The 27666-nt window shown below is 35.0% G+C and overlaps 1 protein-coding gene across 3 annotated transcripts in view; it reads left to right on the forward strand.

Annotated features, from left to right (window-relative positions):
• Nucleotides 1-27666, forward strand: part of LOC142974326 (synaptotagmin-5-like) — an 89445-nt gene that overhangs the window by 41479 nt on the left and 20300 nt on the right. Inside the window, exons 1-3 of one of the 3 annotated variants that reach the window (XM_076116584.1) lie at nucleotides 1797-1909; nucleotides 4602-4866; nucleotides 11589-11735. In XM_076116584.1, the coding sequence (XP_075972699.1) occupies nucleotides 4711-4866; nucleotides 11589-11735 (303 nt within the window). In that variant the 5' untranslated portion in view covers nucleotides 1797-1909; nucleotides 4602-4710. Of the gene's footprint in view, nucleotides 1-1796; nucleotides 1910-4601; nucleotides 4867-11588; nucleotides 11736-27666 lie in introns of those variants that run through there. The other 2 variants (XM_076116586.1, XM_076116583.1) reach the window with 2 other exon arrangements.

Here is a 27666-nt window from a genome sequence, read left to right on the forward strand (position 1 = left end):
ATTTTAACGTGAGTTTGAAATTTTAATTTTTTGGCACGTATTTCTTTTCATAACACTAATATCACGTGACTACACGTGACACGTGACCAGTTACGATGAGATACAAATAATTTGAAAAATAGGTTGGCCAATTATTTGCATCACAATTTCGCCATATCATTATTGCTTTTAAATCCACAGTTAGCAATCTCAGAGTAAATCCGGTTATCCAGAGTAAAGTCAGACGAGAACCGTGCTTGACCAGCACGATAAATTAACCTAATTCCTCTCATTCTACGAAAACCCGGCTCTCAGGACTGTTAATGGATTCTCCAAACTGCAGACGTATAAACTAGTATATGGGGCGAATAGCGCTGCATTCACTAATTCCCTAAAGGGCTTTATTAGATGCCAGCACGGCTTTTCACACGTACAAAATCAGAACGACAGCTTTGCACGGACGCTAGTGGGATCCATTTCTCTCGGTGACTCTTACAAATTGCGTCGGACGGGCCTCGGCTACGGGCTGTTATTTTTTCTTTTGACGCGCTGAATAACTCAGGAAGTCTGATTTTCTATCACGCTTCATTCTTCTTTAGGGTCCATAGTGAATAAGCCAATGAAGCTCAGAAGTTTCGCTACACAATCTATCTACTTGTCACCATTCCCTCTAGCTAGAGAAAGTGTTTAAAATAAATTGAAATCTAAATGTTTGCCCTGAATGAGTCAACTTGTTTACCTACTTTATGGTAAACATTCGTAGAAGGTATTGACCTTTATTATACGTTTCCTAAAAACCATTAATCATCTGTTTTAGTTCAAGGTATTGTTAGTCCATGATCAAAATAAGTTTCATTCATACTTAATGGGAGATATTTTCATCAAGGTGTTTTAAAATAAATATCGATACAAAGAACTATTACTATAGGCATAATAGCCTCCACAAAAGTGGTCTATCACCCCTAAATTTTTCGTCAGAAGTGACTTTTCCATTCATCGTTCAATCAGTATCTATCGATTGGTCGTCCGTCCGTCGTCGGTCCGAATCCTTCAAGCAATTAAGGGTATAGTTAAAAATATACGCGAGTTGTACCTCTGTACCTGTTGCTCGCGTCTGGAGAAAGTGACGCGACCAAAATGCGCCACCGCCCTGTGTTGCCACACGGAAGATACTTGCCAAAAAAAACGGGAGATTTAGGCTTAAGAAAAGTAAAAGAGAAGAGGTGATGAGGCAATAGGTTATTTAGTTTTTAGTAAATGAAATGAAAAAAAAATAGGACAACCATATTATAAAACATATTTTATATAAAACACGCCCTTTTCCCATAGGGATAGACAGAGACTATAGAATAAAACTTAAGTCGGTTGTTGAATTTCTTTTTGACGTTGCGTGTTCTAAAAGAAAATCCCCAAAACATGGACTCTTGCTAAAATAATGTGCGCAGAACACAGTAATACGTACACGAGATAGAAAGGTTAGCTTGAATATCGCTTCTGGAGAATAGGGTTTGGAACTCTCGTTGTAGTTAGTAGTTTGATTGCGAACCTCGGGAACTGCAAGACCGTATAAACCATGTAATTAACTATTGTTCTACGGCATTCACCAACCGCATCTCCATGCTCCTTCCTAAGCCACCTACATCGTGAATAATTCCCTTCATTCCGTCCGTCTAATGACTGACAATTAGACTAAATCTGCACATCCGCACTGACCCGAGAGCCCCGATTACACGGGTGGGTACTTTTGCTAGTTTCGCCACACGGTAAGGCGAAATTCAGTGGGGGTATTCCTACTCGAGGGCTGGTAACTCTACGCCCGGGCGGCGGCAGTGTGCGCGAGCCGTTCGCCGCGCCGACCGCTCCCCGACAACCCTAGTGATAGTGAAGAGACTATAGCACACCCCTTATTAGTTATACGTGTTGAAAAAAAGTCTGTGTTTTCTTCCACTCATTATTACGTGCTCGATTTATTTTTTCGTATTTTAAAACAACTTTTTATTTATTTGTTTTTTTTTCTTGTGTATACAGAGTGTTTCTTTTTTGTTAATTAAATAATCATTATTAGTGCCTCAAAAGTGCTCGAAATTGTATTAATTGTTCATTTGTAATTTATATATCGTCGTCGTCTTCGGTCTCGTCTCCGCGTATTTACATATTTATAGAAATTTACATATTTACTCGAAGTGTCGGTGCATGCTGCTCGGTGAATAATTCAGTTTGACATTCGTTAAATATGTAATAACTATATCCAGGACTATTACTAAGCAGCTACTTGTATCTCGTAAAACAGGAGTAATCATTAATACAACGCAATAATTTATCTAACAGAAATATTAAACTATAACGACGTCTTATTTAACATTTCCATTTATTTGAATCTAATCATCTCCTTTGTATAACTAGGTAACGTCTCCTCGTCAAAACTATTAAATAACTCTATCAAAGTACCAAAATGTAATTAATGATAATCCAATTCGTGACAGACCCGCCACAAGATTATTTAAACGCAAACATAATCAGAGCGACGTTAACTGGAAAATTTAAATAAATACGGCAATCTCCGCGATAATATCCCTCTGGGGGAAGGTCGAGGCGCAACAGTTAGCCCATAATCCTCCTCCAAGTTATTTCACGCTTTCGCATTACCCATGTATGAACGAAACCTCTTTAGTACTCTACTTATCCGCTCGTACAAAATTGAAAAACTTCGCAGCAATAATTTTAGAACACTCTCTAAAAGATATTAGATGTGAACGTAGCACTCTCTCATTTGGTCCGTGTAATTAAAACGCTGTCACAGAATAATTGCGTTTATGACGCTCCCGTGAAAACATCTTCGTTGCAGAGAAAATTACCTTTTCATATTCGATTAATTATTAAAATACACGCTCGAGTATTTTTACATTTGGCGCCCAACGTGGGGCTCGTGTCCTTGACTGCAATGTTCCCAAAAACAAGCAAATAAAACCAATTACACAAGACTTCAACGTATTACGCTCACGAAATGTTAATGTGAAATCAATATGCTTTACTATCGACTGTCACATGATCCCACGTAACATTTTCGCCGTACAATAAATCACATTACAAAGTATCGATTTGACAACCCAATATACAATAACATATTCGCGTCGTCAAAACTTGTGATTTGTTTTTCAACTTCGAGAGTAATTTTAAGGCGGTTTATGCTATAGCGTCTACAGTTTATAGAGCGGGCTATGAAATATGGATTTTCCGAGAAACGCTTCGGATATCGGAGCGGGAACATTGATTAGAGGCGGTGTGAGTAAACAAACTCCCACCCTTAATGCCGTAGACTTACTACGAGCCGTAGTACGAGTGGCATGAGTATGATCGCGCGGCGCCCACGCAGGACGTGGCCTGTCTACGACCCCGCCTCTACGCCCTCCACGCTGTCTGACATGTTTTCAATTAAAAAAGAGTTGAGAACATTTTAAAAACTTTATGAATTGCTTGCTCAAATCGAGTTCTGAAAATTATGAGCTCATGATTGAATTTCTAAAAACTTCACTTCAAGTTTTGTGCGCAATTCAGTTAATGTTTACTTAACTTTATTTTTGAACATTGCAATAACTCATTAAGCTTGAGCTCGGCACAAACTTTCGTTAATGGTTCGGGTGAACATCAAAGTTAAGCTGCATTGATTTAAGTTCATTTAAAAGAACACTGACAATGTAAGGCTAATTATTCATATTTGATAAACGACTTGGGAACTTTTAGAGCTCAAACAAATGCATTTAAAAGTGCAGTCTTTAAAAGCAAGTTTCTTTCATAACTGCAATTAATTATCTTCAGAAACACAGCTATTATAAAGTACTTGAATAAAAAACTGTAGTAAACTTGAGCGAAATAGTTGCAGTCTCTGGTTTTAATTAAACTACTGAGCTTTGTTAAGAGGTATTGTCCGGGTCGGGTTTAACTGCAATAATTTGTAAAAGAACACCCTATAAAGCTTTTGACATATAGACTTTCCTAGATTTCATAATTTGCCGCACAGAGGAATTGTTCATTTCATTAGTGAAGTGAAACAGGGTGTGCATTTTATCAGTCAATATGGCTTGTCAATTCATCGTGTATCTATTTTGGTGTTAACAGTAAAGCTCATATAACAATATGTATACTGATACACCTTCTATACCATTAAACTATGCTGTGTTTTAAGTCGTTGGGTATCCAACGATATGGAAACAATAAAAACGCGCCCAAAAAATACGCCTAAACATGTGCGTTTTCTTTTATGAACATTTTAATATTTTTGGACTTATAAAGAGTTATTTAGTAACTAGCTGACTCGGCAAATGTGATTTTACTATATAAATTATACTAAAATGGCTATTAAAAAAAGTAAGACCACAGTTTTAAGTACTTTTTTTTTAAACAAAATATATTTTTTTAATGTTTAATTTGGAGGAAGGATTTTTAATATATCTCTAAGTCTTTCCGTGTAATTAAAATCCGCAATAAAAACAAAGGCTTCTTAAACCACTAGACGTTATACAAAATCAGACATCCCTATTCCGAGCACTTTCCAGAGCCGCGAGACTTGACAATCTAATTAGATTCTCAACCTCAATTTTTCATTAATCAAAATTGGTTTCCAGCAAGACTAAGTGATACTTAACACTTAACCTACAACGAAAACAGTAATAATTGTAGAATAAGTCTGAAAGTCTGTGTTACGGCCTATAGTATAGTGATGATATAGACAAGATGAGTGGGTTAGGCCCACCGGGGGTATGGGCCGCTCAGAAACGGCTTGAATCCTGGGCTCGAGCCGCCAGAGAGAGGACGTCGAGCGCAAGTAGCGGCCAGAGCCATAATTCTACGGATAGCTTCGGAGATGACAAGTCACATGGCAGCCTTAATGTAAGTATGATAGAGTGCGCCAATATTGATATAAGTTTTAATTTTGGGGCCTCCCTAAAAATATAAGGGCAATTTTAATGTTTTATGAAGGTTCGTGATTTTGAATGAAATCATTAATAGGTTTTATAACATAAAACAAAGATTAGAAAAAAAACAATGATTTTTGGCCTCTGATTTCAAGTAGATACCATTGCATTTCTTGTAATCATGTTTTGATCGTATTTTTTCAATAATTAATAATATTGCTCTGCTCTAAAATACTACACTCTAAAAAAAACTATACTACGAAACAAATTTTAGGCATGCAAGGTTTCATCACAATGTTTACGCTACCGCAAAAATCTAGAAAAAATATTCTCACAGGTGAGCGATTTTAAACATACAGCACCTCCAACTTTTATTTATTCTATTTCATCGCATCAAAAATATAAAAGCGAACGAAAAATGTAATAAAGTTAATACCTCGCCGCACCGAATATTGCTTTGAAGCTTCATACACATATTGGATCAATAGCTACATGTACGATTTATATGAAACTCTCAAATTTTAAATATAAAATTCCCTATATCAAAAATGCAGGTTGCAATAACGATTATTTGGAGTACCACATTATTCTAGCTCGCTATTTAAATCTTCCTAAACTAATACAGCTATTAAAAGCTAAACAGTTGTCATTATCACTTTTGTAATACGTTAAAGATGGGTCAGAAGTGCTAAAATAGTATTAAGATGCACTGGGATAAGTTTGGACGAGTCTGAAAAATCTAAAATTATTCATCATTAAAATCGGTGAGAAATCCAAATGTCCAAATGTTGTTTTAAAAATATTTACTTAAGTACCCGTAGGAAAAGACAATAATAACCAAAATACTTCTGCATTTGATAGTAATTAATATAATTTCTAATTTCTAACATTGACTTATTCGTCGACTCGACCGGCTATCCAAATGCACTTTAATTATTGGTCGTCAAATTACTACTAATTCGCGCGTATTAGTGTGCAATTAAAATTGTGGCATCCTGCTCCTACTAACCTAATTTCCAACTATATTGGGGTCGGCATCAAGAGTAAGCAGATTAGACTGAATATCGCATTTACTCGGCGCCGGCACTGAAATTTTAGATCTCTACTGATTGGACTTGTTGGTAGCGAAAACATTTGAGAATTTTTATTAGTATGACTAATGATTTTGAGGGCAGAACCAATAAAATAATAAGCTCTTAAAATTTTGTATTAAAAACCTTAAAATCAATACATAGTTAAGCATCATAAAACCAATATGGAGCCTAATATGTAAAAGTCTAAGATTTGATTATAACTTAAACTTACGTTACTTCAATATGATTGCTAAAACCGTCATATAACTGGCAATTAAACATCACAAGAAGACCTTTATACTTACAGAACGAAGGTAAAATTGTATATTAAACTCTTACACAAATATGATTGAAAAAAATAACGTCCGCAACCTTTCGTCATCGGAAAATGTGAATAACCCTCTTGACCTGCGCCCCGTACATTAAGTAGGGATATGTTTTGATGGGCAACGCCGCGGGCTACCCACTAGTTGGAAAAACAAGCTCGCACTGCTTATTATTTTTACAATTGAGAGATTCTATTAATGAGCCTGTTCCCCTAAAACAAAAAGAAGAAATGTTTTTTCGTGAAACGTAGACTGTTTTTTTATTTGGACGTGTCCGTAAAAATTGTTGTTTAAGATTCGGAAAATGTATACACAATTGAGATACGGAAATGTTTCTTTACAATGTTTTTGTAACATTGTTAACTTGTCAAGCCATTAATATAGAATGATGGTTGTCTTTATGCTGATTTTGGCAAAAGAAAATCATTTTTTTGTTGTTCGAATTAAACTTAGATGAAAGTACTTCTAAACAGTTCTTAATTGATATTCTAACTTGCATGATACTAACCAATGTTGAGCATATATCTGGATCCAAGCGCCTAACGACAGTGTAATTAAGGATTAAATGGTTTATTATCAGAAATATAGATTCATCAGTTCAAAATTAACTGTACTGACTCTGATAAAATGGGATATTTTCATCCCTCAATCCATATTCATCACGATCATCAATAACCCTCAAAAACGAAGACGTAAACGTAAACCTATAACGTAAAAACGTTCGTTTTAATCATTATTTGTTTGGACGCCAGTAAAATTTCAATATGGTAGCAACATCAACGATGTATGCTTCGGGTCACTGTTATAATTGAATACTGTTCGTGAAAGCCTATTGTTTGTTTTGTATTGGTATTCATCGGCAAATATAAAAGGGAAACTATGAGAGTGGAGCTGGGATAGCGTACGTTATAGATGAACGTGTGTAAATTTGCGTTGTTTTACGAACTATGAAACGTACTGCTAGGAAGGTGGAGTATTTTCCAGTGGCGAATACTTTTTTGGTCGCGAAACGTCACGTATGTTACGTAAAGGTAACGCATGAGAAGTTACAGAATATATGTTGCGAAATATATGAACAGAATTGTTATCGTATTTTTGGTATTTTTTTTATAAAATTACACCGGTTTTTTCGTTTCCTTTTATGCCAGTCGTGATTTTGTTCCATGTAAAAAAGGGACTCTAATCAGTCTAAATAATTCCGAACGTCCATACATTTGAAAGAAAGTCTAATGCCATGCATGGATCCTATTTTGCAGGCATTCGGCTAAATTTGATTGTCTAAATACTTGTTTATTAGAAACACTTCAATAATACTTAATTCTGTAAATTTCCCCTTCAACCGCTAAAAAAAGCTATGTAAGTATGTTGTAAAATGGATTTTACATACAAACATACATATATTTATGTATATCCGACGTGAAAAGTTACGAATACTTGTCACATAAGTTTGCATAATATATACAAGTTCTCGACGTCAAATTTCGGAGACCACGGTCTGTCGAGCATAAATATATCGTGTGCCGGAAAATCTGCTATTTCAGTAAACACGTTCGCACTTTATTTCTAGGAAATACAATACAATAAGTTTTGCTTGTGTTTCGTTGCTACAGCGGAAATATATTCGACGACTGTACCCCGATTCTCTAATATCGGTACTATCGGATACGGAGAGTTTCAAATTTTAAAATGTACTGTAAAAAATTGTTCCTAGAGGCGCTGATCAGATTTTCATACATAATTTCTCGATAGCTGGATGGTTGTCGATAGTCGATAATGGTAGAGAATCACGCAACTGTTGCACTGCACCTGAATAAGTTTAGTTAGCTTATCAAATAGAATATTGACAGTAGTTATCATACAACTGCTGCCATTTTATCAAAATATAAGTTTTCTGATACTTATTCGTAAGCTTTGAAACAGATCCTTTTTTTTCACAATCGCAATAATGCGTTGGTAAATTTAAGTAACAACTCGAAGAAAATACGGGTGATATTTGAAACACTGTGTTTAAATCGACAGAGAACATCAATCTCGACGGTACGAATACTACGCTTTCATAGGAAATGGAACAAAAATCGTTCAGGTAGACTGCATGATACCTATCAGTTCAAACTTTTGAACGCAGAAGGTTCCACGAAAACTGGATGATCTGTTCCGGTAAACAAACATACGTATGTACGGATTGTACGGCAGGTAGAGTTTTGTTTAGAACTGCTTTGCATTTGTAAACTTTACTTGCTGGCATATACATATAAAAGCTTGTTGTGCTAAACAGCTGTTTGGTCAGACATTAGGGCGTTAAACTAGAGGACTTTGGAATGCCAGATTTTAGCAACGTGTTATTTATTTTTCATGTCGGCATACTAAGGGGCGCGTCTTACTTAGAATACATAGAATCCAGAAATATTTTTATGAGACAAGTGTTTGTGTTTTTCGAAATATATCTCTCGTTTGTAGCACGGTTATTCCATAGATGTGTGACCGCATAGTGGTATTTGAACAAGGCGTCTCCGCTAACCATACGACAAGAAGAAGAAGAAGCACTAGTTTGTCTAGTGCTTCTTCTTCTTCTTGTCGTATGGTTAGGTAACTAAACCTAGTTACCTAAGCGATGACATAAACCTTAACTTTATAGTTTAGTTTTTTACTTCAACAGATAAATTGGTGAAGGTAAACTTAAAAGTCATCCCAAAACTTGAACATCTCAAATATTGAGATAGATCTTTTCATTTCACCCGTCACGATGACTCAACAAGCGTCAAGCAAAAAAGTAATTAAATTATCCCCTTCTGAAATCGCTTAGAAAAGTCAAATACCACTTATAAAACGTTGAAAGGTTTCCCGTGAGGGGGTCACGGTAAGGACAAATAAACACCAACTTGATTGACCCGTCAAATATTACGATTTTGAGTTACATGAACCTGAGAATGAAAATTTTCAGTGTGGATTTTTAAAGTAAAAAGGTTATAAATAAAGGTCCTGGCTGCATCCCATTTGCGTCATAATAATTGGTTGGTTTGTAAACAATACCCTTTTCATGATTGCTTACATTTAATTAAATTGTTTAAATGTTGTTCGTTCATAAATTTGGCACAACATAGGCAGTTTTGATCGAAATATTCGTCATGCATACGCATCTTTTATTAATGAAAGCTCTAATTTTCTCGCAAATTAATGATTTGATTTGAAAGAACAGTTTTTGGTACCCAATGAGATCAACAATTACTTCATCTTCTTTGAAAACTAAATACTTCTAACATCGGTAATAGGAATGCATTTAATTTAAATTCTCCCTTACTTTTCAGCGACGTAGTTCTCATTTTATACAAATCACAAGCCCGGAGTATCGATACAAGTATCTGTAAGCTTCACCAATGCGTTTCCTCGAATCCTTAAACTGCCTTCGGACTGTGATCAAAATGTAAAATGTATTTTATTCTGCGAATTTCGTTCACTACAAAGTACGCAATTTGTTTCATTGTGATACTCTTACACAGTTGCCGTATTCATCAATTGAAGTTCTCCGAAATTTTGCAATCCAGCTCAATATTTATGTTCTCTCCAATCGATATTCGATGAGATATTATTTAATCTTCGTCGACGAAGCCGGTCTTTTATATAATACCTTATTTATGGACTTTCCACTGCCGTATTCATTGACAATTTTAATATTTGAATAATAATAGTACTACAGACACTTCCTTCCTTTTGTATATTCTGTCTTTGATTTTGCTGACCTGTTTAATAATAATCAGATTGACTTATTCAAATGCCACAAAACACGAAACATTTCCAAAATTATGAAAATTTCATAAATAAGACTGAACTCAATTAAAAGTTGAATCATTAAAATTATAAGCAGTTGTTGATATGCATGAGCGAGAACATTAAATACACAATAATGTATTCATTCACGAAATTTTCACAACAGCACCCACGCCGACTCTCGTAATTGTAAATTCATTGGGTACCTCAAAAGTGTTAACAGGTAGAAGCTTCGCTCATAACTTTGGCCCAATGAAATGTCTACGTATGAATAGAATACTGAAATATAAAACTGCTCGTTGCCTGATGTTATAAAGTGCGATATTGCGTATAAGAAAATGCTGTAGAAAACCTGAGGATTTTCTGCGGGAGGTCGGGGATTTTATAGTCTTTACTCCGCACTGCAAGTAGAATATTATATTGCTTAAGCCTCTTATATTTTTATTTTCCAGACAAAGATGATTTTTATTCGTCCTTTGAGAAACCAGCTACTGTGTTTTCTTGAAAGGAACGCTAAGTGATAGTTTTTCGCTTTATAACTTACTGGCAAATAGCAATAAAATACGAAGAATATATGTATTTCCAGTAAGCGTATTACGTATCTCAGTTGCCAAAGTCAAATTAATGGTCACTATTCACTACATAGCTTCCTTGACGTAACGTGTTAATCACTATATTCTTAGGGAGAAAACTATTTACAGCAGTTTTCATAATGCTTATTCTTAGATCCAGCAGCACTACATAAATAAAATAACATCTTCTATAATCCATTGGACATAGAACTGACACGTGTTTAATCCTCCAAATGGATACATCGAGAATTGTATGCGATGACATAACAAGAGTTCTTTCAATAGTCGTCATTCTGACAGGTTATCGTTGTACAAACCATTCATATAATCCTTCAATTCTTGCCTATATTTGACCCAATTTTGGACGTCGTAGCTTCTATTTCATTCGGTACACGTCACGTCAGTATTTTGTTGAAAAGTTATTTGATGGTTTAGTTCGATTCGTTAGCGATCCATTTTCGTGCCTTTTGGTTATACTTTCAAACCTAAAGTAGACTCTCATGTATTATTTATGTTGAAATGTCGACTATAATTAAGTTTTCTGACTAATGAAGATCAAAAGAATGTTGTCAGTATTAATGTCCACGTAATTTTCACTTCAAAATATGAAATTTGCAAACAAATCAAAAAAGTATACAGTGGACAACCAATTTCCCCAGTTTTCAAATTTCCGTAGTTCTTTTGTACCGACATCGGCTACTGCAAGTGTCACATCCTATTTATAGATTTCAATAAAAATTCTACACATTATTAGGTTGTTTTCAAATACTTTACTATACATAGTTATAGACGCCATCTTCCTGTACAAAAATCTAATAAACATAATGAACACAAAGACACATAATAATATATTTATGATCGTCCTTCAAAATATGGACCACATCGAACCACTTAAAAAAAACCTAAAAAGTAAACTTTTATTAAGTTATAGCAGTATTATAGGTATTATATTGTCGACAGGAGATGCTGATACCGAAGGAGCAATGTCGCGTACAGCCGCTGTCGACGGAGAGCCGGGCGGCGAGCTCGCTGCCCCACGCGCGCCTCGCCAGGACACCTTCCATCTCCTCACAGAGCAGCCTGGACAGCGGCACTTCTAGAGCCACCGTAAGTATATCTTTTATATTACTTTGATTGCCTTCATTGTGATGTAGCCATGTATTTCAAATGCGTCAGTATGTTGTATACTACATTTTCGGTAGTTTAATGTCGCCAAGCCGTTACCCTTGCTTCTTACTACCTTTCTTATTTCTTACTGCCATTCTTGAGGTCTTGAGTTCGATTCCCACACGGAGCAATTATTTGTGCGTTGCACAAATAATTGTTTCGGATCTGTTTGTACTTTGTGTCCGCTGTTAGTAAAAGTCCTTGCAATACAATAGAAATTCGTAGTGCGGGAGTTGTACTTTTAAAGAAAAAAGTAATGAGTCTTAAGGGTGTTCAGTAAGTGATGATTCATTATAAAAAACAGAGTGATGGTTATAAAATAAACAATATTCTAAATTTAAGTAGGTAGTTTTTAATAAAATGTGAAAGATACATTTTATCTAACTCAAGCTGGGTTTAAGCACGGCTTAAACTATATAATTTAATGCAGCAAAGAATTCTCGTGTAATATTTGGTCCTTTTTTAAACCCGTACCTTATCTGTATTAGTGCCTAATGAAACTTAGATGAAAATACAGTTAATCTTCTTACCTCAAAGCTGTACATTATGAAAATTAATCCACTCTGTCAAATAATCCTGCTTTCTCTCTAATTGCTTGAAATAGCTCATTAATTTCTCTACTAATTTAGTGTATAATCTATGAAAATGCATCACGTATGACGAACTGGCCTTTAATCCTATCAACAGCGGAGCTTTCACTAAGCTTTATGTATTAATATCAATGGAGGCAACGTGACCTGTTAATTAGAAACGTTAATCGATTTAAAGGCTATTTATTATGGCTGTGTGGAGCAGTGATAGCCGAGTAATTAAGAACTCGTCAGCCATGCAAGGCCGAGAGTCAAGCATTTGATTCTCATGCAAGTGATCGAGAGTTTGAACCTAAGACAACACAAGAATGACTTTTCAAAGTTATGTGTGTATTAGAAATAATTATTACTGTCTGTAACGGTGAAGCAACTCAACGGCAAAGTATCCAATGCGCACTTGGCTAGCATGTAGTAGGCTTAAGAAAACCCACTCTCATTTCTAGAGGAGAACCTCGCTTATCAATGAGACCATCTTAGATTACTTGATTCAGGGTATATACAGTAGGTTATGTTTTTGATATATTGTACAGATGAAGGCGCATAAAAAGCTACAGTCAATATCATCAACATTTTATAAACAAAGTCAAGGTTTTCGAAAATTCCCGTCTCCTTACTTTTACTCGAACTATTTTCCTCTCCTCAGTGCAACCTCTAATGTGAACTAAAGCGTTGCTTCATATAATTCTGTGAAGCTTTTGAATAGTGCCACGTATGTATATTTGCTAGTGACTACAAAGTACTCATATTCATACTATGTAAGACAGCTGTTACAAACTCCGTGACAAATGGCTTTACTTTCTCGTTACTTACATTCTCGCTAGTTTCAAATTCTTGTATACATTTCTCAGGACTGGATTAAATAGAAATATTTTTATAAATATTTATCTTATTGATTAACAGCCAGTTTCTTCATACATATCTGAAGTAACAGCTATATAGCCAATGCCTTCTATTTGAAATTTAATGAAACAGTGAAAAAAAAATATTTTCTATTTTTATTTTACCCCTGCACCTTGGCTGTTACTTCAGGTGGAGAAACTGGCCGGAATTATCCTTCTATACTTATTATTGTAACTCTGAAAGTCAGTCTGTCAGTTTATCTATTCGACTAAAATACTAAACCAATCTACATTTAAATGTTTGGTAGTGCGATGAATTATTACTATGGATCGACTGGAATGACCGAACTCAATGCCACATTTTAATGAACTCAGTTCCGCTATTTTGACGTAAGATAATGATAAACAAATACATTCACATTTATTATAAGTATTAAATACGAATTTCAGTAAGAATCTACTTCAAAAAGGTACCAAAACTATCCATCAACGTACTAAATTATTAATAATAAATATCCCACGTAAGCTGAAAGGCTTTAGTTATTAAACAAAAACAACGCGCGTACTAGCGGTTGCCAACTAATTTAATATTGACCGAGTAGTAAGCTTATTTAAATAATCAACCTTCATATAATATACATGAAATAGGGACTTTGGTACTTTGTTCTATTTTAGTTTCCGACCTCTTCGTGGAGTCTACACTTCAAAGTCGCTGACACGCCGACACGTGCCGTTCATTTAATGTTGGCGGCTTTATTTCAAAAATAGTGAATAAGTCGCCGAAATGATTCTTTATTATTACAGCATCGCTACATAATATAAAATGAAGCCCCCGTGCCCCGTTTGTCTATTAGCAGTGCTCAAAATCTACTGAATGGATTTTCAAGCGTTTTTCAGGTTACGGTAGCTATCCCGGGAATCCCCCTGTCTATTGGTGTATAATTTCTTAAGGGTAACCTAGTGTTATCTTAATGGATGAAGCTTATTGCTTCTATGCCGTGAATGTAACAGTGTCTTATTTCTAGCAGGTATTTGTCACGTTGATTAATTTGAGTATAATTTTTTTTTTTTCCAAAAACCCTGTCAAAATATATTTACAATAAATCTTTCTTTACAAAAATCGGTAGCAAAACGTATGAAATTCATGAAACTCGCAAAAACGTATAGTTTAACTTATGAAACATTTCCGCAAAACAGCAAGCAAATTACAACACAAATATTTAATGTAAAATTAAGGCTTCAATTTCAGTATTTATACGTTCATTTGTGGCTGTCAGTTCAAGTGAAGGCAAAGTTCATTACAAACAGAACAAGGCTGGCAACATTGCCAGTGTTACCAACATTGCCACAGTGAAATGCGCGCTGTCATTACGTCATTTCCGTTGTCAAACAAACAACGGATGAATTTACGATTCTTGGAAACAAAATACATATTGTACTTTTTCATATTTAATTGAATGAAAGAGATATGACATGGCTGAGTGATTGATTTCGTTTTGAAAGCTTGTTTGGTATTTTGTTCGGGTTTTTCCGATATTCGGATAGTTTTTCTATTTGTTTTGGATATAAGGGTGAACTCTGTGTGTTATACGGGACAATCTCTGATATTGTTGGTGGTAGAAAATCAGAAATAAAAATGGTTAATTATAGGATTCATGATAATAATATCAGGATTTTGTTAAATCCAAAAGGGCAATAAAATGTTGAAATAAATTTGGTTGACGTTTAAAAACCTTTTTTATCGCATAATTAATGATCATTCACGCTAGGTCAACATTGTTCAGATGACCTGAACACTATTATTGGTTAATATATAACTATTTATACACATACATATAGGAAAACATACCTTTCATTAGCCTCATAAACACTTAACAAACGTTTAAACACGTAAAACGTTTAAGATAACAATCATACCACAGAAACGTGTGTCGGAAATGACCTATTTCCATCGCGGGCAAGGTGACCGCAGTCTATCTCAGGCTAATCAAGTAATCATCGCGCTACGATTACAAACGTGCGACGTACCTTTACAAACGTGCGACGTACCTACAGATGCATTGATGGATGAGATTGTCTGTCTAACCGACGGTTCGTGCAAGTTTGATCACGAATTATGATGTGTATAATTAAGATGAAGGGCTATCCGAGTTCTGCATCGATTGGCTAATTCAAAAGACATAGAACATGTAATTTATTCTGCTTTTTTAAAATGAAGCTTATTTTTCTTATCTTCTATTACTTTTTATAGGAACTTGGGTAGTTATTTTAATGTTTTTGCTTTACGTTTCGGCACAGATTATATTGGTCGTAGTGACAAAATAGTTCTTTTGATATTGACCATAAAAGGTAACTAATATATCCATATACCTACTGGTATTGTAGAATTGTTTTTTTATTTGCTCGAACTCAGTTGAGATTATTCCCGGTAGCATGTTATTAGCATCAGACAGGGAAACAAATAAATTGTTTAGTTACTATACAACATTTGTTGTTTCTAATAATGTTTGGTTAAGAGCAATACAAGTTATATTTACCTACCTATATCACAATAAACACTATTTCAAAATCTAGACAAATAAACCGAGATCCTTTTCTTGCACTGAGAAAACAGATAAGCACACATCTTGAAGCAAAGATGCAGTCCAAAGACAGTCTAACCAGATAGCCTTTCGCCTGCGTCTTATACATAGTATAGCCAAGGCTTTGTGGTCAAGCTTCATCGCCGTAAACGGTGTCCACAATGTCTACTCTACAAGCTTGAAATTACACCTACAATGTACTAGTTTTATCGTGTGCAAGTTTAGGCATATGACTTTGTCAACTTGAATGTGTTTCTCGAGTTTGACCTTTGTTGCTTTTTGGTTAACCTCTAAAGCAATACATCACCTTTAATATAAAACAAACTAAATTGAAATCACTGCATCCGTTCGGGATTTATGATGGCACAGACAGACAGACACACAGACAGACACGTCAAAATTATAGCACCCCTCTTTTTGCGTCGAGTGTTAAAAATAATTGATTAGTGTGAGAGTTAGTGGTTAACCTAGAGTCAGAATGGTCTTTATAAATGATATAAAACTTAGAGTTGTAGTATAATGTATGCCATCAAAAACATTCTGTAAAAACCTCAAGTCTCGCCGTAAAAAGTTGTGAGATCTATATAATACCAAGTCGATTAATCTATTTAGTCTCTACTTAAAGGACCTTCTGTCTTAAGTTATTACGTATGTTATTATCATGCCAATTTAAAAAAAAATACCTTTAAAACAAATAGACCGACCTGCCCATCGCATGATTTGATTTTTAGTATGTATCACACTACACAGCACGACGAGAAGTTAATGCTACTGAAATGTTAATGGCGAATTTGTGTTTTCTTGCGATGACCAAGTCGATCTATTTGTTTTAAAGGTATTTTTTTTTAATTGGCATGATAATAACATACGTAATAACTTAAGACAGAAGTTCCTTTAAGTAGAGACTAAATAGATTAATCGACTTGGTATTATATAGATCTCACAACTTTTTACGGCGAGACTTGAGGTTTTTACAGAATGTTTTTGATGGCATCTCACTTCTTTTTGTAGAGCGAACATAAGTCCAATTTGTATGGAAAGACGTTTTTTTTTTCATAATTCAACATATTTTCCTATGGGAATGTTGTTCAGTTTCATGGGCTAAACACCCTTACCCACCCTATACCCCCTCCCGTTATGCCTCATATAGTAGGTACCTATTTACACCAATTTTTTTTTCTCTACAGTAACAATAATTCATTAACTGCAAATGTAACCTTGTAATCTTATACATTTATATGGGATTACAAAGTTATTGTTGCAGTTGGTGTATTTAGAAAACTGGACCGAAATTAGGAAATATTAAATTTTTCCCATGATTAAGCCACTAAACCCTATTTGTATTCTAAATTTTAAGCTTCTAAGACTGCTAGAAGTACCTTAGACTTTTGATGATCGGTGAGTCAGTGAGTCAGTGAATCAGTGAGTGACAAAATTCAAAATTTTAACAAGTTGTCATTCTTAAACTACTGGTTCAAATTGACTGAAATTTGAAATATACCGTGTTTATACAATGACTTATTAGTTACTGAAAATCCAGGCTTCTAGTTTCATCCACAACGAAATTATAGGGGTGTCAAAAATAGCCCGAATTGCTTCGAGAAAAGGATGTTACGGCCGTGCCGCTTTTTTTTTGCTCGACTTGCGGGGGCACTTCCGTGCCCCCAGATATGTATATGACAAATAATGTATTTTTTTATTATTACTCAGCGATAGTACCTACTTACAGAATGTTTGAGTTCATATATTCTTTTCACCTTATTTTTTACTGATAAATACTATCAATATCTATCAGTAAAAAATAAGGTGAACTGATTAAAGTCACAATTGCAGTGTACCTAGAGTAAAGTTGTTTCTTCGAAGTAGGTTTTAGAAGAAAAATCCAACAAACAAATTAATAAATTGTACATTATTACGACCACTCACTCATTGTATTGTTTGCGCGTGATTATATTGTGTTGCGTGATTAACAAGTTCCATTTGTGGCTTTAAAATAGTTTTATAATTAGACTCGATTACGATCTCAAATGTAATAAATTAAAATGGCTGCGCGATTAAATCATAATTACGTAGTAGATTTTTGGAGCCATTAATCATTACCGTCTGAGTTCTGTACTTGTGACTTTGAAATAATAAAAGCTGTGAAAAACGCACAAGGGGTCGTTTCTCATCACAGTGCTTTTATTACCATTGAAGAAGTTAATTATTACGTCTTAAAGGATGGATTGAAACACAACTTTACTTTCTACTCTTCGCAAATAAAACGAAAACTTGCTTTAATCCCATTTCCTGGCTAATAGCTATTGAATCGTAGATTCGACGGAATGGCGATTTTAACACGCGTTTTGAAACATAACTGACATGTCTGTATAACACTAAAATAAGGATACTTTATCAACTCATTCTAGCAGGCTAGTTGGATAGCAGACGATTATGATCAACGAATGGTCAGGTGCAGGATTGATTTTTTTTATATTACTTCCATCCACTGTCGAGTATAGGCCTCCCCTCAGTACGCGACTTTATACGTTCGTCTCATCCATTGCAAGCCTATAAATAATATACATTAAACCTCAAATATTTTCATCACAAAAATAAATACAGGTGTATCGTTTTCCATTAAACACTAACAAACTTTTCAAAGCGTCATGAAAGTTCTCAAGAAATCCAATTACCGCCAACGACAAGATATCGATTTCATCTGAGCGATGCAATTTATGTAATTCGTTCCGTTAATTTCTTTCAGAACACATGCAAGGGAACGGGAGCCAATAACTAGATTAAGTTGCTAACGTTACAACGATTTACTCTCGACTTTTAATTGAGTTATGACCCGTTAGAGGTTTTTTTCTAGCTACTAATTAACAATGTGACTTTGAATAAAATGGAGTGCGATTTTGTTAGGTTTTGTTTAGTTTTTAACTGGTTGAAATGTAGTATTCAAGTAAAGTGTATGTATTGTAATTGCGTTTAACTCTTTTTTCATGGCTCGTTTTGAGGTTTCTGAAAGGAGTTTGGGAGCACACAAGTTAGATTACTCCGGTATTTTAAGTTGGAAGTCACGCACATATCTTCTCGCCTGTCATAAGAAATATTTTTTTTTTAAAAGCAGAACACTGTTTTCCTACTGTTACATAAACCAATACTTGACTGCAATGAGGAAACATACACTTTGCAGTACGTTCACGGAAAAATCTATACTCTATACTAATATTATAAAGCTGAAGAGTTTGTTTGTTTGTTTGTTTGAACACGCTAATCTCAGGAACTACTGGTCCGGTTTGAAAAATTCTTTCACTGTTAGATAGCCCATTTATCGAGGAAGGCTATAGGCTATATATCATCACGCTATGACCATTAGGAGCGGAGTAGTAACGAAAATGTTACAAAAACGGGGAAAATGATGACTCATTCTCTCTTACGTGACGCAAGCGAAGTTGCGCGGGTCAGCTAGTATACAATAAATTACAAAAGTTTAAAAAGCACACCTGAAATCCTAAATCAAGGTAACATCATTCATCTCAGAATGAAACAAAAAGATAATGGTTTTAACTAATTCAACTTTCTACCTTACTTTAGATTAATGAGAAAGACCCGAATTAATTAAAGAAAGGGTTTATTGTAAATCAGAAATTCTGTAGCGCCAACGGTGGTTGACCCCTGGCATTCTCATCAATTCGGACCTCGCATCCTGCATACAAAATTGGATGTCAAATGCAAACGAGAAAATTAAAAAAACAAAGCAAATCCCGACCCCGGAAAACCAAAGCAAATATTGGGAATTTTGAACGACGATATAAATAAAATGTTTTTGAACGAAACAAATTTGAAACAGTTTGTGTTTACATAAAAAGTAAAATTTGTTTTATAAAATATTCGCTTAGCTGTAGCACGATTCTCTACAATTGGAACTATCGAGTATCGAGAATTTAACATTTAAAATGTACTGCCAAAATAGTTTCTATGACGTGTTCTGAACCGTAGCTTGATTCTCTACTACTATCGACTACCGACAACCGACCTGTCATCGAGAAATTTTGTATGAAAATCTGATCAGCGCCTCTGACGGGCGTCGTAGGAAATATTTTGGCAGTACATTCTAAATGTCAAATTTTCGATAGCTAGCCGGTTATCATTAGTCGATACTGATAAAGAATTGCAGTGCTATTGCATACGTATGTAACCACTCTGCTTTGTATAAATGGTTTAAAAAGTAACGTTTTAAACCGTATCTCCACCATAATATATCAACCACATATGACATAAATTAACGCCAATCAATCGGAATGAGAACATTAATGTAATTATCAAATCCACATTTACCGATTAAATATTGGATCCAAACTTCCAAACTAATAGGTATTTCAAATGCAAAAGTGAATATTTCTATTACCGATTTTAATTAAATTCTACAGTAATTAATTTAAATAATAAATATCATTATCGCGATTAGAGCCGTGGGTATAATATATAGCACTAGCTAACTCGCGCAACTTCGCTTGCGTCACATAAGAGGGAATGGGTCAAAATTTTCCCCGTTTTTGTAACATTTTTAACTGGTACTCGGCTCCTTTTGGACGAGCGTGATGATATATAGCCTATAGCCTTCCTCGATAAATGAACTATCTAACACTGAAAGAACCGGACCAAGTTCCTGAGAGTAGCGCGTTCAAACAAACAAACAAACTCTTCAGCTTTATAATATTAGTATAGATTTGAACAGTAAATCCTATCCTAGATTTTAATCCGTAGATCTGCATGTATTTGTCGATAATAGAGAGATGGAAGGCTAAGCCTATGTGTACGGACACAGCGGACGATTATGCAGAGCATTCCACGCATCCATCGCAAGGATTATCACTCGTCATAGCTAAGTACTCGCGTAGAACAGATACTAGGCTATATCTAGTAAACTTAGGATTATTGTTTTGCCTCAATGGCGCAACTTTTAAACCAATCCCAAAAATCTTTCAGCAATTAGTAATTACATTTGTATTTCTATTTTTGAAGGCTAGGTTTCGGCTTAATGCTACCTTAAGAGAATATTATTTAGCTGGAAATTGCAATTTTATGTATGGTTTATTGCCCAAAATACTCCTTTTTATTCTGGGAGGACACTCGGGCCCAGCAAATAGGTAAATCAGTTAGATGAGTATTTGACTGACATCCGTATAGATCCAACAATGATGTCAACACTTGTTTTCACTCATTATTACAAGGATACACTTCTTCATACCTCAAAATCTCAAATACATACATACTGAAATGCTAAGATCGTTGCGCTAAATATAACCTCGCATCACGTGCAAGGTGCATCGCTAGTCAGTTGTATCACACTAAGCCAGCACTCGCAATCAATCAAAATCAGATTCTCTTCAGAATACCTGTCTCACTGCTAAGTCTCGCAACGGGAATTGCTATCTCAGCACAACGGAATATCCGTTTATTTCACGACACCGCTGCTATTTGATCTAACGTGTGGATAACCGTATTCTTCTCGTATTCACACAGGAAATACTGTAAACGTGTGAACTTTGTTGCTTTATTTGAGGAGAATGCCGACTGAAAATGCTTTCCAATTCTGGGAAAAAATGAGCAATGGAAAGATAGATATATTATCCTCGATTATTTTAGGCTTTTTTTGACTGTTGAAAACTGTCAGAGCTGAATCGTGCTCATGAATTAAAAGCTTTATAAAAAAGTAAGATGGTACCAGGTATAAGTAAAAAGTTTTATATCCTGAAATTATTTCTTTTCTCTAAAGTGACAATTGAAAAATATCACTTCGTACCCAGGACTCACTTAATCTTCAAGGAAGTCCGGAATAAAGGGCCCTCATCCCACAGATCCTTCCGTTTCTTTTAAAAACATTGAACAATAAAAAGCTCGCCTGAAAACATAATTCATCGCGAACACAGAGGCCCTTAAAAATCCTTCCTTTTACATTTTGTTCGGCGAAATGGAAAGTGTTCAATTCCTTTTAGAACGTCTAATTTACCAACGACTTCACGGCAAGTTTTCCAGATTGTAATAACAGATAGAATCTAAGCTATAAAAACCTCGTTTGCACTGGGAAACTTTTGTTGCCTGTTTTGTTACCACACTGTTAGAATGGAAAAACTACTTTTATTTTGTCACGTTATATCGCTTCTTTTTTATAACAAAGTGTGATAAAAACAGTTGAACCTTTACTAAACAATAAAATACTTTCATAGGAATTTAAAATAGTTTAGTCAAATGATTATTGACAGTCAAATGATTCATAAAGCAGGTACAGACCCTTTCGGGGCACAATATGTTCAGGCACATGTAAATATTTCTCAAGCAAAGCTTGTACCACTGATAGATCTAGGTATACCTACATGTTTCAAACAATTTTCAATAGATGTGCCTAAATTTCCTTTAATATAGGTGATTTCTAAAATTGCTTTCTGACTCACTGCAAAATTCCCGTTAAACAGCATATAAGGCTACAATTTTGGCAACATTGCGCAACAAAATGCTGACAAGTGTAGTTATTCCTTATAAGAAAAGCAATCACAAGTTGCACGCGATACACAAACTAAAATTCGATTGTGACTTGCCTCAGCGACGGTGGCCTTAAAACAGGCGATAAACTAAATAAGGGAGAACTACAGAGGAAATAATAAGATGTATATTCTTTTCGTTTTGTTAATAGCTGTATTATAGGTATGGTACCTGTATTTATGGCCTGGTTTTTGTTCTCGTATACTTATGCTTCTGCTTCTTATACGTGTTTAAAAAATAGCACGAATTCCTACAGTTTGCACTATCGACTCTATCAAGTAATGAAGTTTATCATTTAAGATCTCCATGAAAATGTTGTTAAAACAAAAGACGCTGATCAGGTTTTTATAATAAAAACCTCGGCTGTTGTTTGGTCGTTGATAGTGCTCTGGTCTGTTAACATGCGTACAACGTAGTTCTTTTTTTGTAGACTCTAGTGGAATTAAGTAAGATCGTTTGATATCCAAAATATTATTTATGGACTTTTAAAAGTCCATTTAATTGGTACCAAAACCAGATATTGTCCAAACTTATATTATTCATATAGCAAAGCTTCTAAAATCGCTGGTTTTATATCCACATTTTATCCGTGAACACCTCTAGGCATAATAATAAAATCTAAGTGAGCCGGCACTTTGTGGGGTCACGTAACGCGCAATACATTCTCATTGAATTGATCGATATACCATAATGTACCTTATGGGTAATTGAATAAGATATTTATTGTTATGTGCGCACATCTCGTTGGACTGATACAATCATTGATGGGTATTGTTTTAGTATTTTATTGTACGTACTGTATTACAATCCAATGAAGTGTATTATTATAGAAGTTACTAAAATGAATGGGTTGCTTTTTTAATTAAGGGTTTTTGAAAATTCAAAATAAGCATTTATTCTCTGAATGCGGACTTATCAGACTTAGAAAATGTATTATTTCCCACATTAATCTTAACACTTGCTTAAACATTTAAAACTATAAGTCGGACTTTTTATTTTAAATAAACTTATTCATGATAAAATATCATACGAAACTTGCTTTCGATATATAAGAAAGCGTAATTTTCCAGATTTACGGAGACTATTGCTTTTGCCTACTTGCTTGCGACGATGTTCGATGTAGAATAGTCTTCTTTAAAAAGAACACCACAAACACGTTGGCTCGCTCGCTATAAAAACTATCGCGATCAACCGCAAGCAGTTTCACAACTTTAATTACCCACATTTTCTTCCTCTATAAAACCTTCAAGAAAAACAATTACTTTTATTATTGAAGTAGTGTAAAATTTAAATTGCTTTTTAGTCTTCGCCACACAGCAGACTATTAACCAACGAAAAGTACGACTCTTGATATTAGTCACTTAATTATTCTAAAAAAGTATTAAAGATACTATTTGTATTGCCAATTGAATGAAATGTTATATTTTACAGGGACAGGAAGGCTTTTTTAGTCTCGGACTGTTTTAAGACCGATATTAATTTGGATAGATTAAATTATGAAAGATCTTACATTAAAAAAATATTAAAATTCAACTGTAGAGAGACGAAACGATCCATGGAAAGCATCTCTACATTTCAACACAACTATGGCTAGTGGCGTACATGTAGCGTATCGTTAGCCGTCAAGCCGTGTGTCATCTCAGTACTCCATTACAATTAACAAGCGGCTCGTCATCGTTACATTGAGGCGCCCATAGCCAGTGGCGCTCACCGGTCGGTAAACGATCTGTGGGTTAAGCAAACCTTGGCACGGTCATTCCATAGATGGGTGACCGCATGGTGGTATTTGAACTGGGCCTCTCCGTGCTTCGGAGGGCACGTAAAAAGTCGGTCCCGGTTGTTGTCAATTACGATAATAGTCGTTAAGCCACGTCAAAGGCCTTCGGGCGGCTTGAACAACTTTGACACTAGGTTGACCACTAACCATACTATAAGAAGAAGAAGATCGTTACGTTGTCTCGTCGACTCTATATCAAAGCCTATAAAGGCTCTATAACAAAAGTGCGTCGTATCGCCAGTATCGCCGCGGGGAAGGCTCAAAAATGTATGAATAATAAACTTATGCAAATCTCCGCAGATCATTGTTTGTACGCAAATATCGTAAGCAAATTTCGGGGTGTATTCCACTTTAAATCTCTTTGGTAATAATAACATCTTTGTTTAGGCTACTGGGTTTTGTAGATGGAAAAAAGGCAAAAGCGGACAATTTGCATATTATATTGGTTTTACTGTTTGGTCTTCAAATAAAACGCGGTTAATTTAGTTTTTTGATACAAGTTCTTTTTATTTATGAGCATTTCTTTGTTATATTTAATTCCAAGTATAATTGTAATTGTTATCACAGTCTTGTTATAGTAATGCATTACTGCATTAGCATACATACAAAGTACATAAGAGTGGGTCAATGTCATTTGTTTATAATGGACAAGGACAAACCATCCATAATTTAGCAAGTTTCTAAAGTTGCAGTTTGCATATCTATCGTAAAAAAAGTAACATCCCAACGATTAATAGTTCATTGCCCTCTAATTGGTAAACATTAATCTTATTTTAAAAGCTCAAGATAAACCCCAGTAACAATGTAACGGTTACACAATATGGAACTGGCGTAGTTTCCAGATAAGCTCTTTGCGCGGACATCAAAGGCGATTGAGGAATTATCCGTCGTACAGAGCTACGCCGATAATGTAGTTAAGGATTATTCTTACTTTACCGGTCTTTCATCCTTTTTGCGGTCAATATTGTGACAAAGTTATTCAAGCTGTTTGAAGATTGACTTGGCTTAAAAAGTGTTTGAAATTTCTAATGGAATTTGAACAGTTTTTTTCTGTTTTGTTATATTTGAATAGTTGAATACATTTTTACAACATGTTATGAGTTGATATAAATTTAAATATACGTAAAATTATTTATTTTATAGAAAAGCTTAAAATATTGGCGTTTGCTTGTACCTGGCGTCCGTTATTGGTATTTTTTTAAAAGCCCCCGCGACAAAGGGCAATTCATGATGTTATCTTTTTAAAAAATATGTTGACAACATTTTTTTTTTAATGCAGGTAACTTATTATCACACAATTATGCCAAAAGTATCTTTAGGGCCTAGATCTTAATTTCAGAAAGCAAACCGATAAATCACAGCCACGAATTTTCGAAAATGCAGAACAAACTCTTAATCACCCTTTTTACCTGCATTCCTACATACAATACAATCGGTAAACACAAAACAGTTAGAAAAAGTAGGTAACAACTTGTTAATTGACTCGCCTTAGTTTTGTTCTGACGACACGTGTACGTAGCCGTGTAGTTGTAGACGTAGCCTCTGTTTACATTTGCCCTCTGTTAACAACAACATTGAACAGGCTTGCGCTATTCTGTGTCTTGTTTTGCGATTGTAAAGGTGATTTTTGCAAGTCTTAGTCGGATGTCGAAGTCATTTTGTTTGTAGTTTTACCCGATTTTTGTTGTTAGCGTCACTGTTTTTGTAATTACAATTGACTTCTGCGATCTAAGCAGTGATGTATGCAAGTGCTCGTCAAGCGGTTGGTCCTACGTTTAGTAAAGTAGTAGTAGGTTTGTCTGTTTTATAACTCTATTAATCTATAATTTGGTCCCAACCGAGTACGTTATTATATAACCTTTACAAAAAAACGTACTCTGCTAATGGAATTTTGACTCTGCTACAATAAATTTCAAAAAATATAGAAACCATACAAGTTTGATTAGTGCGGCGATCTTTTTAAGGCCAGGTTATAAGGATGCGAATCGATTATGTGTTCTTATGAGGGAAAAATATACATCTTCCAGTCCTCTTCAAATTGTGGCGGTCACACACCAAACACCGCAACTTCAGAATTGACAACTCCATGAATTCTTAAATCTATTCTACAAAACACTCACAATACACACGAATATTTCGACTTTGGCAGTAAAAAACTTGCGAACACAGACACAAGTGCAAAAGTTTTGTGCGTGGAGAGGAACATGAATAATAAACTCAGACATCGTTGATCACTTCGCTGATACGCATTTCTAAGGTGTTCTTACACTCAAGAAATGGTTTTTCTTTTCCTTACTCATTTTCTGGAAGAATCCTGCTTTTCAAAACGGTAAGATGAGACTATAATGATACTTGCTATCAATGAGGTTTATTTTAAGAACCACTACTGTAGTTCATTCAACGTCAGTCGATTACACTACGATTATTTACAGTCGATTATTTTGCATAGACAATCTGTTTCAGTAAATTATGTTTATTAAAATAAGCAATAGCGTGCAACATATTACAGTATCGCTCAGATTGTGCTACATTAGTGTTATAGCTGTTTTCAAAACTTCACACCGTTGAACTCAAAAAGCTACAGGCAAAAATATATCACACGAAGAGAGAACGAGAAAAAGGTTATTGCGATACAAACTGGTACCCAAATTCCGGGCTACTGCTGCGGTTTTCCGATGGAAATTTGAAAAAACCAATAACAGATTTTGACTGGACCACAAAAACAGAACTTAAAAAGACTCCTTCAAAATCCTAATATAGGACCAAATATTCCACTGTCGAAAACTTTATTTGAAAAATAATTTTAATATGCAACGGGTTATGACAATTTAACACTCAGTAGCGTGACAAACGGCTATCGAGAATCGGCTAGCTGTCGGGAAATTTTGTGTAAAAATCTGATCAGCGCTTCTAGCGGGCGCCACAGGAACCATTTTAGCAGTACATTTTAAATGTCAAACTCTCAATTCCCGAGAGTACCGGCTGTAAAGAATCGCGTGTACTATCCCATTGCATTTTGTATCATGAATATGTCAGTCAAAGACTTTTATAAAGTAGTTTCTTCAAAAAACGCCAGCGACGCTATTCAGATATTTATCTAAAATTACTAGCTACTTTCTCGTGGATAGCCGATCGTAGTGGAAAATCTCTTCATTAGTAAATTATTTTCAATAGGAAATTGTCAAAATTCTCCTTGTAGGGTATATAGGAAAATCATCTAATCTTTTCTCTACACAAAATGCTCGATATTTGGATACCTCACGAGCTCACTGAGAGAAACCTAATGAAACGCATACTCATTTGTGATTCTTGAAGCCAAAGAGATATTATTACAAGTTCGTACATACTATAATGCGAAAAGACTTTTTCCCCGACCTAATATATCATTTCTCGTTCTTCACTGTTTCACAGTTTATAGTATAGTACAAAACCCTTACTCGAGTTTACTTACGAGACCCAAGTATACTTTGAAATATAAAATGTGTAAATAATTCATCGTGTCGCCAGTGACGGTTCCACAGAGTAATCCCCTTTGGACTCAAGACAGTGTTTGTT

The sequence above is a fragment of the Anticarsia gemmatalis genome, chromosome 7 (genome assembly GCF_050436995.1).
Source record: "Anticarsia gemmatalis isolate Benzon Research Colony breed Stoneville strain chromosome 7, ilAntGemm2 primary, whole genome shotgun sequence".
In the NCBI taxonomy this organism is placed as follows: domain Eukaryota; kingdom Metazoa; phylum Arthropoda; class Insecta; order Lepidoptera; family Erebidae; genus Anticarsia; species Anticarsia gemmatalis.